General features: G+C 35.7%; 1 protein-coding gene across 1 annotated transcript in view; it reads left to right on the top strand.

Moving 5' to 3' along the window:
- ADGRB3 (adhesion G protein-coupled receptor B3) overlaps window positions 1-17300 on the top strand; it is a 351396-nt gene that overhangs the window by 262749 nt on the left and 71347 nt on the right. Inside the window, exons 17-19 of the mRNA XM_053458858.1 lie at window positions 7545-7671; window positions 8761-8864; window positions 11282-11384. Coding sequence (XP_053314833.1) covers window positions 7545-7671; window positions 8761-8864; window positions 11282-11384 — 334 coding nt within the window. The remainder of the gene's footprint in view (window positions 1-7544; window positions 7672-8760; window positions 8865-11281; window positions 11385-17300) is intronic.

Genomic DNA, 17300 nt, shown 5'->3' with positions numbered 1-17300 from the left:
TAAACGTTTTCCAATATACCCTCTTGGGACCCTGTTAATATTAACTTTTTAATTGATCAAGAGATTCGTAATTTGTTTGCTAAGTTACAAAAAATATAATAATATGAAACAAGAACATGATCAGAAAATAGAAAAACACGGCTCGAGAATGACATTGCCTGCACATTTACAGGGCTGTAATGCAATAATATAACTAACTTTCATATACAAATTAATGGTTTTAATACAGATCTGCTATCTGACCTTTCTAAATTGCACATTTCCATTGATAGTGTAACTTGTCACCATTTCTCTTGTCAGCATTTTTATGATAATTGGAGACTCATATCTGATGCTGTGTGTTTTTTTAGGTTAGCTCATGTAAGCGAGACAGTGCTATACTGAACGTGGTTAAGCAAAATGTCTAACAATTACTTTAGTAAATGAAATAACATATTAATTGGTAATACAGCATCTTTAAATTACTAGAAAAAAATGTAGCGTTTTATATAAAGGCTTGGCAAATACCCTCCACATGTTAGAGCCAGGAGCTGGTGCACCTGAGTCATAACTAGGGCTCTTTGTGACTAGCTCTGGAGAGCCCAAATGAAAGAAATACTAGCTCTATTTTATTTGGATTCTCAGCTCACCCCAGATCTTCCCTTCTCCAGCTCCACTCTGGTCATCCCACCCCATCCCTGCCCCTTTGCTGTAACCTGCCTCCTTCAATATCCCTCTGATCTGACCCTCCTCGTCCATCTCCCCCATGCTTCAACCCACCCACATGCTCTGATCCAACCCCTCATTCTCCCTCCCACTCTATAATGAATAATTAAATGGTAAAGAGTAGTCAAATGTATTTAAGCAATTTTATTTTATCTATTTAATTTTTACTTATCTGCATTGAAGTTAGATGTTTTTGAGGCAGTTGTGTCTCTGCATCTGTTCTGTAGAGTGAGGGCATCTGGCAGTGTGAAGTATGACTCCAATAAAATGGAACAAGAGTACATTGATTGTTGGATGACATCCAACTAAATCAATGTCAGGTTAAGGAGAGAATGGATGGGAAAATGAATAATTAAAGGAATATTGGTAAGGAGATTATAGGTGTATTGAGGAAATGTGGAAGACTGAAGGAAGGAAGGCAGAGAGAGGGGAGAAGGGGAGGGAGATAGACAGAAGGAGGAGGAGAGAGAGACAGAAGCAAGGGACGGAGATAGAAAGAAGAAAGGAAGGAAGGGAAAGAGAGAAGGCGTAAAGGGAGTGTAACAATGGAGGAATACGAGGAAGAATGAAGGGATGAAGAATAGAGAAAACAATTAAAAGATGGAGATATAGATCTAGGAAAAGAGAAAGTGGAGAGACAAGGGAGGGGCACAAATGCTAGTCATATCATATTCACTTTACCTATTCTAATAATATTGGATGATATTGATTCCCAAATTTTTTTTGTCATTTAAGAACTTAGCGCTAGTATTCTTTTATTTTTAATTATTCTTGAGAATGACTAATTAGTCACTATAAGAGCTAGGTCACAGGCCACAAAGGCATACGTTTACTAGCTTTATGATGATCTGCTGAAATTCTGAAATCCTGACATACGGTAACTGCATTAAATGATGTATAGAAAACCAAATTACATTTTTACATTTTGTATGTTTTGTGTCCATTGCATTTGTTGGTTGTAGAGCTACTGATTGATGTGGGCAATTTTCAAAAATAAATTTAGAGTTACACAATCAGTAACATTGGAATCAACCACTGTTCATAAGTTTGGGGTCGCTCGACTGTTTTCATGAAAAACAAGGTAACTGTGGAATATCATGAAAAAAGATTTGTCAAATCAAACAACAATTTTTGATATAAAGTACTTACACAAAAACTGATTTTCAAAAATGCATTGTTGTTGTCAGAAGTCCTTATGATATCTTCAAAGAAATAAAGTAAACAAAAAGTGTTCAGAAAAGTGAAGCAGGGGTAAGCCTATAGTTAATGGCACCTGGGTGCAGTGTTTTTTTGCCCTCCTATAACTAAAACACACACATACTAACATGCAAACACACTCTTAACACCCACTTCTCTCTCAGAGCACTAACCCTAGGCTCATCCATGACACTATAACAACATACCCTGACACACACTCATGCTAACACCATACAATAACATGTATACACTCTAACATTGCATGTTCACAAATACTCATGCTAACACCATACAGTAACACCCACACTCTAACACTATACAGTAACATGCACGCACATATGCTAATTGAAACATTCATACATGCTAAAACCAAATGCTCACACACATGCTTACACCTTATACTCCCACACACTAACAACATACATTAACACATGGTAACCCCTGACACTAGCATATACTCTACTTCCATAGAGTTACACACAAAAACATACACTTAGACATGCTTATACACCTACTCTCATTGTTCATGCAGCTCACACAGCTTTCCCTCCACCTCTCCTGGACCTTGTTACCATGTCTTCACCGCAGCTCACACTCTCCATGCAAGCTGCTACATGAAGAGCTTGAGCATGATACATGATCCCAGTGGGTACCTTGGTTACTGAGGTGTCTGGGTGTCATGCATGGAACCCGCCTTAGCACTCTCCAGAAGTGATGTGACCACTTTCCTACACTCTATATCATCCCTCAAAGAACAATGAATCTGTTAAATTACTTTAGATTTATAACAGATAACATAGGCAGACAGATGAATATGATTGTGCAGTTGATGAATCAGTGTTGGATCTTTACTCAACAGAATTGTGCCAAGCTAGAGATACAATACAGTTAGATTTGCTCAAGAAATGAATTCATACTGTGTGTAGACCACGTGGGGAAGAGGACTTCAATAATACTAAATATTATTTCTGTGTGATCAAAAGTAATGTTAGCCTGGACATCAGTTCTAATTCCTCAATAATCCTTAATATATGGGTGTTTCTGAAGTGAATCTCCTTGTGATAAAATTACATAGGAGCTGGCTCTTCTTTCTTCAGACAAAAAGCAGTGTTAACCAGAGTACTTGACTTGAGCTCACCTCTAGAGAGCTGTCCAGCAGGAACTGGGCAGATCATTCAGAGCCATACTATATTATTAAGGTTACATTTACGGTTTTATATGGCCATAGACAGTGCCCCACTCCAGCTGTGTGAATTCCCTGTTCCTCTCCATTGATACCCTTCGTCCTTCCCACATTCTTCTGGGTTTCCTAGTCTTGTTTAACTACCTATTTCTCAGACTGTACCACCACTTGGCCCTGCTACTTTGTATATAATTGTAAAGGTACTGTTCCACTTAATACATTTATTCTGCAATATGTTAAGGAAATAAATCTTAATTTGATCTATTATATGTTTTTTTCAAGGGCCATCACTCCTGTGTTTCTTATTGCATGTCATATATCAATAACAAAAAAAGGTTTTGTTATGCTGACGTCACTTTTTTGCTAATGTGATTCCATGTGGGCAATCTAAGTGAGAGTGCCAAATAAGTACTGTGGCACTGCTAGTCCGGATGAAGGGATCATGTTATTGTTTCAGCAGAGACATTAATTAACCAGCAATTTTAGGTGAAGTTCATGTGAGTCACCCTAGCTAATCCCTGCAACACTAATTTGTTTGATTGCACTAGTGGACTTTTCTAAAGTAAAGTGAAAGACAAAAAAAAAAGATATATATAAATATATGTATATATATATACACACCACTTTTTAGAAGGTGTTAAAATCCCAAATCATGCGATCATATAAAATACTAATTATCAGGGGAAGGCACCAACATTGCTCATGGTGGACATCTACTGGGGTCTGTGGTGGCGGACTTAATGACGTTCTATAGACCTCACAGCGCTTGCCATGGACACTATGCCTATCCCTGCTAATTATTCTTGGCAAATCCAGTTGAAAAAAAAAACAGAACTGGCAACAGAAACTGTAAAAACAAAGCGGTATGGTTTGGTAGCTAAAAACTGCCTGGAAATGGGTTCATAGGCTGTGTATAAAGTAGTGTAGTAGGCATATGCAGATTAGGGAACCCATGTAACTGGCAGCAAGGAATAAAGAAGTATCATATTTTTGCATATCTGCTTGTCTCTGCCTAACATTCTTAAGGGGAACCTGACTGTAATGCACATGATAGCTGAGAGATCCCTAAAATGTTTGTAATAATCAGTTTGCCCCCTTTTCCATCCCCAGCTATATGCTATGTAGGAGAAGGGACCAGCAGAGCACACTATATACTTACCTCCAGTCAACTCCAGCACTAGCTCAGCAAATGCTTTGGGGGTCTAACTAGACCCCCTCATGTACATACACAGTGCATTGAAATCAATTCATTGATTTGTTATTTTGCTGCTATAAACAGTAAATTAGTGGAGTGAAACAATGGACCATGGAGGGGGAACTGTTCTACAGCTCTTGGGCTTCAGCTTCTACACAAGTATTTTTTTTTCTTTTGTTTTGCAGCTTCAGAGAATGCATATTAAAAAATACTTGGAATACTTACTGGGGTACTGGAGTGTCCCTCTAAATGGGCTTTGGAAACATTTTCCATTTGTTTTATAAGCAGCCAGGGTTTATGCAAAACTATGCTGTGTTGTTATGTTACCTATATATTTATGAAGTGAACAAATGAATTGCCACATTATTGGCAGTCAGGATTAATGATATCATATACTGGCCAGTTCAAGGTGTTTGAACATAAATCACCATCTGAAATGTTTAAGTGTTAGTGTTCCTTTAAGGCTATTAATCTTTATAAATCACTGCTCCTAAACCAGCTATTGTCTTCCAGCTCCAATTTGTCCATATTTGACTACATCAATATTTGTAAGTTAACTAAGTTGTTTTTTTTTCCATCAGTGCCGAATGTTTAGGTAGATTTCATATCACTGAGGTGTACTGAGGATAATGCAGATATACTGTATAATGAAGACATTTGTTTTAGAAATCTCCTGCACTTAAGATGAATTCTTACCACCTTCATGACAAACTGAACATCTGGGGAACATGAATTTAGAAGCAGGGTGTCTGTTCATTTAATTGGTCAGCTAATATTACACAGCCTGGATTTCTCTGGGTTTCAGCTGCCCATTGCAAAGGAAAAAAAACAGTTGCCATAACAACCAATTTTAGTAAAGAAGGAAAGAGAAAAAAATTACAATGTCATTCCTTTAGCTCTAGCAATCCATGCCAAAGTTATTACATATATCCATAGATACCTTACATATGGAAGATGGGAAGGGTGTAGGAATATGTGTGTTAAATCCCAAGGTAATTATAAAATACTGTGGATCACAGGGAAAATCTAAATATTTGTAAGAATATATGTTTACTATATGTGTTTATATACTGATGACTAATTCCGCCATCCAGGGAAGTTAGACGAAATAATGACATTTACAAATAGAAGGCATGGGGAACCCTAGTCACTGGAGCTCACAATCTAACATTTCATTTTAAGTTAACCAGCTAAAGCAGGTTTTGGGGTCTAGAATAAAATATTTTCCAAAATGGTTTGTAAATCTTGTATATAACAGAGCCTGGTTTATTCCATCAAAGTTAAATGATGAGTTCTTGCTGGGCTGTGCACCATTAATACATTTGAAGCAAGTTAGGAAATGAGGTGTTGATTGCACTGCAACTAAAGCTGAATATTTCTCATGTGGAGAACCCAATTCTGCTAACATCCTTCCTTTTAATTGTGTGATTTATATTTATTAATTAATTGTGTTGATTACACAGTCCCACTTGTTTCCTACTGTTGGCAATATCATTAGAAAATGTATATGAAAAGGAGCATTTAAAAAAACATACTTCAGCATTTTTCTGCATAAATGATCACTTGTGCCTGTACTGTTATGGTGTATAAATCCTTAGCTTTGCAGTCAGGGACAGTGAGAATTAAACCTATCCTCCTAGTGTTGATGCTTAGCACCCACTGAGTAATTTTTGGAAGATCTTTTTTTTCTTCTTCATCTTTGATGATTTCTTATCGATCCCTTGAAGGATATTTGCTGAGTGTCAGGCTTGTTAGCTGAGTAGAAAGACAATACTGCAAGATATTAACCCCTCTGCCGCCAGGGGGCAAAGGAAAAACTTGTCCGCAATGCATTGAGAAGTCATCTGCAATAGACACAAGTGTGTATGAGTGTGTGTGTCCGTGCAAGAGTGTGTGTACACAATAACAGCAGTGTGTAAATCACACTCAGCATCACTCAAAATAAGGCAGACACACACAAAACACACACACACACACATATATATATATATATATATATATATATATATAAACACCAATTATATGTCATGCAGATGTATGTCTGTGAACATGAATAATGCAACTAGTAGACGCAATTAAGATCCCGATTTTCCATTTTATTGTTATGGAAAAAGAAGTCCAATTTGTATCATAATACACTTGACATAGAAACAGTGTTTCATAAATAGTGGAAACACTGGCCAACCCATAATAAAACACATCCTTGGTGTGCTTTGCATTTGCAGGCAGATAAGATCGTGATTCTTCATAGACTGCAAGCTGGCATATTTTGCTTTACTGTAAGTGACTATGTATGCCAGTTCACTGCACTGGGGCTGCGAAGGGGTTAAAAGGATATTACCAACTGGTAGCCTGGCAGGCTTTGCATTGGTTGGCTGCCTAGTGGCCTTGGGATATTGTCTCAGTAAAAGGGGGAGGAGGTGAACAGTTAGTTGCAAGAAAGCAGAATTAAAATACAATTTAACCATTTCTTGCCCCATCTCTTGACTAGGGTTATCTCATCTCACTGATCAGCATGCTTTTTGTTGTCCCCTGTCCATTTTTCTTTTGCCTGATTGGTCAAAATACTTTCTTTTCTCCTTCTTCTTCTTCTTCTACTTCTCCATCTATCCATCCATCCACTCCCCCTCCTCCTTCCTTCAGAGGTAAGGAGCAGGCAGTGTACAGCAATCCGACGCTGTCCGTTTCCAGGGTAAAATCCTCCCCCCTCCCCCATCTCCATCACCTCTCACATTCAGCTGCTTTTTTAATTAATAGTAAGGATCCTTCACTTAAAAAAAATACACATGTATACATATATACATATATATATATATCCTTAAATTAACAAAAATAATAGCTCTACCCATAGATCCAGCACCGGGTCATGGCATCGTTCCGTTAGATGGAAGGGGAGGGAGAGGGGGGGCAGTGCGGTATGAAGGAGAATAAACAGCTTCATTTTTCCGGTTCTATGAAACGAATCGTTCAACGAGAGGGTTCTGCGGCTGCTAGAGGGCTGGACAGAGCTGAACAAGTGATCAGAAGCCAGAGCTCCTTGCACTCAGCCCAGCGCTGTATCCCCCTTCCCTGCCTTACATCTGGAGATGCATCTAAATGAAGTCTTATTGAACAAGTAGAGAGGGATCGCTTCTGTGCTGGAAGTAAACGTTGCTCTCCATTAGGATGCGTCTGTATTTCTAATACTCCCAAGGATTTTAGCCATCAGGCTTTAATATTCTCATCTCTTCTCTCCCCCCCCTCTCCATTTTTTTTTTTTTACAGGAACGACTCTTTCGGAACCTGGTCCACCCAGGGATGTAAAACGGTGCTTACCGATGCATCCCATACGAAATGCTTATGTGATCGTCTCTCTACCTTCGCCATTTTGGCTCAGCAACCTAGAGAAATAGTAAGTAACAAAAGGACAGCTAACTGGAGTTTATGTAGATGTCCAGCTGGGACATCTTGATGTTGCATGTGTCGAATTATATATATACACTATATATAGATGTGGCTGTGGATACACATGTAGGCAGGCATATTGGAGATCTGGCAGCTTTCTCTGCAGGATTGTGCCTTGTGTTGTCCTATAATAACCAGTGGCTTCTGAGATTGTCTTATTGTAGCTGGGATTGTTGTCTCATTGAAATGCAAATATTAATTCATGCATTAAAATGTCCAATTTAAGGTAATGATCTGTTGTCCTTTTGGCACTGAAGAATTCTCTCTCATCAATGTCCTATAGACACCAGAGATGAAGGTTTAGATAGGTTTCATAGGTTGCAGATCTTCTCTGTGTGTGTGTGTTTGTGTGTGTGTGTTTTAAAGCATTGTGTCCTTATGTTTACTAACCCTCCTGCAAAGATATGATACAGTAAGTGATACAGTTCTGTGATAGCAGATTGGAAGAACACTCCTGCTGGAAATACACTGGATGAGAGACACTTTGATAATAAAATGGTTCTGGTGGATTTTTAAGTTTTATTGATGATGGGTTACACAGAGAGTTGTATGTTGACACAGCTTATCAACATGTCCATTTTAATTATAGATTGAATCTTCACACACACACACACACACACACACACACACTCACACACACACACACACATATATTTGTCAGAAAACATAGCCATGGAGTTTATGGGGGGCAGGATTTGTAAACAAAATCAGAAAAAAGTCAACACTGAATAGAAGCCACTTTTTAAAGTTAAAAAGTTTGCCAGAAACATGTAAATGTGCCTATGTGACATGGCTACTTTTTGCAATAAAATACACTCTAGGACAGTGGTTTTATGGCTGCTAATATTCAGTGATTGTTACAGAAATGTATGAAAGGCTATTTGGCTCAATGTTTTTTTTCTCTCTTTTTTTTTTTTAAAATATAGAACGTGTATAAAATAATAAGTTGATGTTCATCATGAAAGTTATCTGGTCTTGTCTTTAGTATGCACAAATATCCTCATATATATATATATATATATATTATAATCTGCAGATCATGGATTCTTCAGGTACGCCCTCTGTAACTCTGATAATCGGCTGTGGTCTCTCCTGCTTGGCCTTGCTCACCCTTGCAGTTGTTTATGCAGCACTATGGAGGTTTGTATCTCTATCTATCTATCTATCTATCTATCTATCTATCTATCTATCTATCTATCCATCTATCCATCTATCCATCCATCTATCTATCTGTCTCTCTATCAGAAACAATCTCTGCTGCAGTTCTGCAGCTATAAATGGCATCGTGAAGTGTCTAAACATTACCTGATGAAATCACCATACACCTATAAAATTCATGGCCACTTGTCATTCTGTTGTAAACTCTTCAACCTTGTCAGGCATATTTCATCTAGGGGAAAGCCTTCACCTAAAGCACTGAAAAGAATGTACATTATGATGCACGAATACCTTTAGGAGAATGTTAATACACATGTATTTGTGTTTTAGTCATGAGTTTGCCGTAGGTTTGAAGGCCAGTAGACCAATGTTATGATGGTTTATGAGATAATTCACACATTTGTCTTCTATCTATTGATATGTTAGCCCAGTAAGGATCTGGATCTTATCAATCAACGATAAACTATCAATAAATAAGGATGCATTGATATATCCTTCCATAAAAATAATATATAATTACAGTTTCTGGCATAAACATGTGGTGCCATCATATTTTTAAGTTATTAATCTGCTGTTGGTCAGTTTAATGTTCCTAATAAATAAAGTATTCACAATTATGATACTTTCGAAAACATATGTTTTAGATAGTTGTATATTATAGTGGCCAGAAATCACTTCTATTTTCATCATTGGTTTAGATGTCATACTGAGGCCTTTATCAGCAGGGACATACAGATTGTCCTAGACATGAACTCTATGGATTCAAGAGGTTTATTATTTTACAGGAGAAGCCAACTACCTTAAAAACAGCTTTTCAAGGGACATTTTGTAACTCAAAGACATAATGTTGAATTCTGATTGTAATTTAGGGAGAGCACATTGTGACCTCCGACATAAGAATTTAGACTCCTGATATCCTACAGTTTTGGCAATTTTAAACTTTGCCTAAATCTGTTCTGCACAATGCATATGCTTTCCAAGCAAGAGCGTATTGTGTGGAATGTAAGAACGTTTAGGTCATCTTCTAGTTTCAAAAAGAATTGCTAGAAACTTTCAGAAGGTTAAAGAATTTCTTACTATTATAGCAATCAAATGTTAAATTTTTTTTAGATGTAATAAAAGGAAACTGTACATTAAGTTGTTACATATTTAAGGCCTAAGGAAGATACGCGAATATTACTGGACTGTATAATCTGTTCATTTGCAGGGTATTTTAATAAAACAACTCTAAAATATTTGTTAATTATATATATATATATATATATATATATATATATATATATATATATATACTGCACAGTTTATCTTGACACCATTTTATAAATATATGATGTGTACACAAATCCAATGCAAACCTATTGGATTTGGACTAAAGTCAATTTATTGTTAAATTATCAAACTATAAATAAAGTGATATGAAACTTATTTTTCACTTTTAAGAAAACCTTATTTATATCAAAAGTAAGGTTTGCAAAATTGTTAAGTAGCTTGAATTATCCTGATTTATATGCCTTTCCCTCCCTTGGGGGTAACCAAAATGAAGTAATTTAGTCAATTTAAAGGGTGGAAAAATGATAACTTGTATTTTTTGTTTTAAAATATAGACAAGTCTAGCTCTACCAAACTTAGATCCTAGTTTGGTAGGGAAAGACTACTTTTTATTTTAAGACAAAAATAAAGGTTATATATTATTATTCTTTTCCTGCCTTTAAAATTAGTCATTACCTTAAGAGAAATTCCCTCTTTACTTACCCGCTTGCTTCCTAGGCATCTTCTTCATGCTTTTCACTGTTAAGTCAGTCGGCGACCATACGGGTGACGACTGTGTCCAAAACACGCTGTCAGATCCTGACAATAATTGCCTGTAAATGTTTCATAAAGCTAAACTCTGGGACATTCACTGATGTTGTCATGTTGTCTTATTTTGCCCATTTTTACGTTATTCCAATAAATTGTCACAGAAATACAGCATAATTAGATGTTAGGAACACAGTGACATCCGAACAGCCGGTAAAATGTTAAAAGTAAAACGATCACCAGGGATATTACACTGGCTGCTATGGTGGTTGCCTCACTTCTGCATAACCCCCTCTATACATTATTTATCACAAACATTTGCCAGCCTAAAGAGTCTATATAATAAACATTGAGTATGCAGTATGAAAATCCGCATTGTCACATATCACAACATAATATGCAGAAATGACAATCCATTCACCATTGTTGGCTCTTCTCCACTCAATCCTTCCAATCCTACTATACACATACAATATGTATTTATGGATTTAATATAGGGTTATAGAACAACTTTTTAAGTTGCTGCTTTATTTAAACACACTTAAAACAAAAATATAAAAAAGAGGAAGTGTTTAAAAGTATATGTGCTCTTCTTTGTACAGATATATAAAGTCTGAGAGATCGATTATTCTGATAAACTTCTGTTTATCTATCATCTCATCCAACATTCTTATCCTGGTGGGCCAGACACAGACACAGAACAGGGTAAGATTTAATTTTCAATTGGTTGTCTGCTTGATTTTATTAATTGTTCTGTGCTGTTTTCTTGTTCTAGACAATATGTCGTTGGTTCCACTGTAGTTAAATTTACAATTCTGAAAGGTATTTGAAGCAAAAGTAGATTTTTTTCCCAACATCTAACGTCTGTAATAGGAACACTTCACATTTTTAATTATTATGGTCTATATATTTTTATTTTTGAACAGAGAGTTCATTCTTTAAACATGGTAGAGAAATGGATTTTTTTTTCCTTACCTGAAAATGATCCAATGGTTGGATGTATCCAATGCTTTGCAGTAACTAATATATATTTATCCGTGAGAATTTTCATCATGTATACATTAAATGAAGTTTAGCAATAGAAGAGTACAAGCAGAAGGCAGTAAAAAAAGTAAATTTGCTAGGAATGTCCCCATTTACTGCTGTTTTATAACATGTAATAATTTTCCTTGGCCATACAAAATAAATTAATGTAAGCCATTTATTCCCTCAGTGAAGCTCAAAGTCGATTTCCCAGAAATGTCCCCATTTGTCATCCACAATGTGGTAAAAAGGTAGTTGATGTAATGATTTGGTATCATGAAGCAATAACTTAATCCATTATATTTATGTATTCTCTTCTGCACACAGACAGCGAGTTACTATCTATGAATGCATTTAGGGTTGGAAAGTAAGCTCCTCTTTAGGGAGCAATATGGTTTGCAAAGGAATACTTACTTTTAGGTTGTTCTGCCTTCGAGTGGGAGACACATTAAAGAATTGACGCGTTTCTGTGTACAGCAGGTTAAAACTTTTATAATGCATGATACTATGTACAGTATATGCATCAGGTTAGATTGTTTTGTTTAGTACTGTAACGTGTATAGGTCAATGTGGTAGAAAAAGTTGTAATAACCTAAAAGTCTATTGGTTAGCACATTTGTTCTATAAGACTAAGGCATTTAGCTGCATTGTTCTAGCAATAGCTATCTATACCAAGAGTGGTAAGCTGGAGAGAGAAATTGTCTATTAACTACGCCTTTCATTTCATGTTATTTGGCATGGTATATCTGCCTATGTTTTATATTGAGTGATTTTTTTTGTGTGTGTGAAGCAGTTTAAGTGGCTATTCTGTTGGTGAAAGAATTGTAGCCATCATAAGGACCAATGGAATATTCATGCTTATTACTTTGATTTTACTACTTTACATTTGACTTGCTATATATATTTTTTTTGTTTGAAAAAAGTCATATTAATACTGCAGTATTTGAAAAAAAAGTTAAAAGTGTATTAGTCTGCTGAATCACTGCGTGGCTTCCATATGTAAACGTCTCATATTTTTCATGGATAAAAGCATATTTTATAAGGCCAGTTTGCATCGTTTTATTTGAATGTTATTATTCATAGGTTATTTATCTTAGCAGTTGTTTGTGTATTACTATATGCCTTTTGGCAGGTAGGGTGTTTGGAATTGTTCACAATAATTTCCTTATGTAATGCTAAGATTCGATTAATTTGTAGTAAGCCATTGATGTCTTGACATCAGATTTATCTAATTAGGTGTCTGCAGTACTGAAACAAATGGTCTTCATATTATTCCTTGTGCATAGAAAGTATAATAACAATAGTTTGCTGCATTTCTTGAGAAAGCATTTAAATGATAAAAAATAAAGTTTTTTTTAGTTGTACTGGTTAAGCTATTACAAAATGATAATGACAGTATATATTATCTTTTGTAATAACTTGATATTCAGTGTATGCTTGTTTTACTTGTATTAAGAGCAGTAAAAGACAATTGTTACAAATGTCTTGGTATAATTTGTACAACATGTATACTTTCAAGTAGAAAAGTTACAAAAAATTTGCTACTTCACATTTTAAATGTCACTAAAACTTTGGAAAATATCTTCTCTGAGAAAAACTTCAACAAAGGTTAAAAGATGTTCTCAAGTTGCAAGACAAGCGTTCTGTCTAGTCTCATTTTTTGATCTGTGGCTAATAAAATATTCATAATAAAATACAGATTAAAATAAACAATTTGTAACCCATATTTGCTATATGCTGTTGTTAAGTTGTTCAAGCAATGTTTGTAAGGGTGATGCAGGAAGGCAGAAAATACATTAGTAATTAATGTTAAAAGTTTTGAAGTTCCTCTTCAACAAATATTACTCCCACGGACTGGGACCATATTCAACTCAGTACAGTTTGAAGATGGTCAATGTTCTTAATATCTAGAATATGGTTTACAGACAATTGTGATTGTATGGAAACTGTTCCTACGTCATAGGGGTTTTGTTTTTTTTTTTTTTTTAGCAAAGCTCAGCTGATCCACACTATCTATAGGGGCAAATGAATGATTTACAAATGCATGTTGATTCCTAATGACATGTTCTGAGAAAATAGATTTGGATGTAATCACCTAAGTCTTTGTTTATACAACACTTTGCAAACATTGTTATCACAAATGACATTTTGAATTATTTCTTGCGTCACATAATAGCATTTAGTCGAACAAATCTAGAAGCAAAAAGCAAATGGCTGATTATGTTACAGTTATTTTAGGTAACTTCGTTAACATGTTAACCTGCCCAGCAAAAACAATGCAGAAAGAAATCTTAACCCCTTAATGACAAAGCCCGTACATGTACAGGCTCAAAATGCATTGTTTTCAATGGGTTTAGGGACCGCCCATTGTCCTTAAGGGAGGAACACCAGTCATATGAACTTCAATGCATATGATGACTGTCTCCCCTTTTAATTAGCTGCAGAATGCCCCCTATGCACGTGTCTCTTTCCTGGCTACCAGATCCTAGGCTTGCAGAAGATGTGATGAGCTGAACACAAAGCATGTGCAACCCCAGCACTGGCTTGGGTGAGAGGTCCAGAGAGTCCCACAGGACCCCCACGCATTTTCAGAAAGCGCTCCCATTGATTACTTGTTACTGATTGGCTGGTTCAAGTGACACAAAAAATGCTTATTTGCCGTCCCCCTATATGTTAAAGAATTCATATTAAAGTACTTTGAAAATGCTTTAATGTGCATTCATCATTTTGTAGGGCTTTGTGCGAGTGTCCCTTAAAGTTTCTTAGTAAAAAAAAGTACAAAAAGGTGCATAAAAGACTATAACTGGGTTATATTTATATGTATATAAATATTTTCTTTAGCATATACTGTGCAGATGTATTTCACACAAAGATCAGCAAACATAGATCATTTTTAGATGCCAGCCCATAGATTTGGATTCCGTTTTAACGCAAGCCTAACTCATAATATTACTGAAATCTGGATTTGAATACTATTGCTTCTAAGCACTCTGCAAGAAACGGGAATCTATATTTCATTGTTTATTGTGATTTCACATAGACTATGAGTGCATGCACGTATTGTTCAGCTGCAGCATTCATTTGTAAATGCTTCTAATTAGAGGAACAGTATGGTGACACTAAAGTATTCAAGTACCTATTGTACTGAAATATGATGGTCACTAACATCCCAATGATGGATGTTGACAGCTGCAACATAATACATTATTTTCATATAACACAATATATCTTTTACGAAAATGTTTAGTCATTTTAGTGGGGAGGGTCAGTTGCTGTAAGATAATGCTGAAAGATTTTTCCTTGCATTTAAGCTGTTATGTTATCTTGAGCCCCTCTAATAGATGTATTTTATCTTAGTATAGAATGGGGTTTTGTGTTCCTGTGGGTTGAGAGGTCTCAAAAAGACATCACTGATATTACATCACTGACATTATTACCCTGAGTGAGCTATGTAGGCTAAGACATTAAATCAATTATTTTAATTGACAGGCTTGTTAGGTGATCAGTTAGGGATCTCAGGTCAGAGGTGTGTGTGTATCGTTTTAAGTGCATACACATCCACATAAAATAGTATTTATGCTTGTAACAGTATGTTGAGATTTTTGAAGAATTCAATGCATTTTGTTTTGCTTAGACAATTCCCGTTTGGTACAGTATAGGTTGACCATGAAGAATGATTATAGCCTATCATTTTTTTTAAATAAAGTATATTCTACACATATTGTCGAACATTTGGGGATTCAGTTTTGAAAGGCAGTTGTAAATATCAAATCGAACTAGAAAATATATGTTAAAATGATGATGTTAAGGGGACGCTGTCAAATGCAGTTTAATGCACATGATAGGTGAGTGGTCTTTGGCTTGTAGGAGAAGTGTTTGGCCAACATGCTGCCTTTGTCCACATGGTATAGTCACCACTAGTCAGCTCAAGCACTGGTTGGCGAGAGTTCCAGGTCTAACGAGACCCCCACATTCACGTGCAGAAATTGCTTCCACGTATCTCTGTGAGAGTGCTTTGCTGCCACTGATAAAGTACTTTAATATGCATTCTTCATTGAGGCTACTTGGGACACTTGAGTGTCCATTTACATTAACAGAGCTGGCAAGGAGTGCAGAAGGCCAATCTCCCTGCATGCTGCTCTATTTTAAAGGCTTTGGGACTTGCCAGAAGATTCATTGAGTGCTTTGTATGCAATTCTATATTTTACCAACAGTATAGTTAGAGCAGCACGGACTTCAGGCAGAATTTATACCCTGATCGATGCCTTTCTGTGTTACATTTTATAGATATTCTATGCAGTCTGTGTATTTCCTATTGGTAAATGTTTTCCGGAGAGCACCGGATATAGTACATTGAGTATATATAGTATATTTGAGTCCTTATATCAATGAGCCTTTAGATGGGGGGGGGGATAACAAATTTTAAGATGGGAAGGTGTAATTTGCTGCTGTAATTTGCTTCAACTCTTCAATACTGATTGCTTTTCTTGCTTATTTATAAAGTCCATTTTTCAATCAGCATCCAAAAGTAAATTATTTGATTCCTTCTGTTGATTTTTTTATTTAACCATTTTCTCTGCTCTAGGTATTAATATATATATATATATATATATATATATATATATATATATATATATATATATATAACCATACTTCCACCCCCAGCGAATCGGATGGAGGGATGGAGCTTGGGAAGTAGGATGTGTCACTCATACTGGCAGCACAGTTCAGCAGTATGCAGTCCCAGAGAATAGAGGGACAGAGGAAAGACGCGGTGGGACAGTGGGATACAGTAGCAAAGCAGAGCAGTTGGATGGCATGTGTATACAATGTATAACTTTTGCAGATAATGTACATTAGGGCCCTCCTCAGCAGTTGTTTCTGCAAGTCATCTTGTTATGTTATATACTGATTGTTATGTCCTGTCTACCCTTTGTACAGCGCTGCCAAATCTGATGGCGCTTTATAAACCAATAAATAATAATAAAATAATAAATAATAATACTAATAATAATAATTAATCCAGTAATTATGTCTCACACTACAAAGAAAAATCTGGTTAGAATGTCTATTCCTGTTTAATTGGCTGAGACTTCTTAAATGATAGGATTTAGCTCTTTATTGTAAAGTAATCTGAATCATAGGCAAAGACAAGTAATATTCCTTTGGTTTATTTTGAATGTCTGCATTCCAATATAAAATGTAATATAAAAATATATTTTGCCTTTCACTATGTCCTCATTTTGATATGTACTTTACATTATATGCTTTTGATGCTGGGTCCAATACAGTTGCCATGTTTATGTAAATTTGTTTATCTCTGGTTATATACATTTAAAATACAGTGTATATGGAAAAACAGCATTTTGAGTTTTTCTTTGCTTTGGCTATATTTAATACAGATTTTTACTTTTGTGCGCCCTCCATTTGCTATTTAGAAGTTAAATATTATTTGCTATGTTCAATTAAGATTGGATCTTCCAGTTAGTTATGAAAACGATTTACATTCTTGCTTGATTAGCGACCTTGGGATTTAAAATCAAATCCATTGTCTTATTGAATATTTCAGAACTGTAATTGAGTCTATAGTAAGTAATA

Source organism: Spea bombifrons, chromosome 3, assembly GCF_027358695.1.
Source record: "Spea bombifrons isolate aSpeBom1 chromosome 3, aSpeBom1.2.pri, whole genome shotgun sequence".
NCBI classification, from domain to species: domain Eukaryota; kingdom Metazoa; phylum Chordata; class Amphibia; order Anura; family Pelobatidae; genus Spea; species Spea bombifrons.
This window is presented reverse-complemented; position numbering and strand designations above follow the sequence as displayed.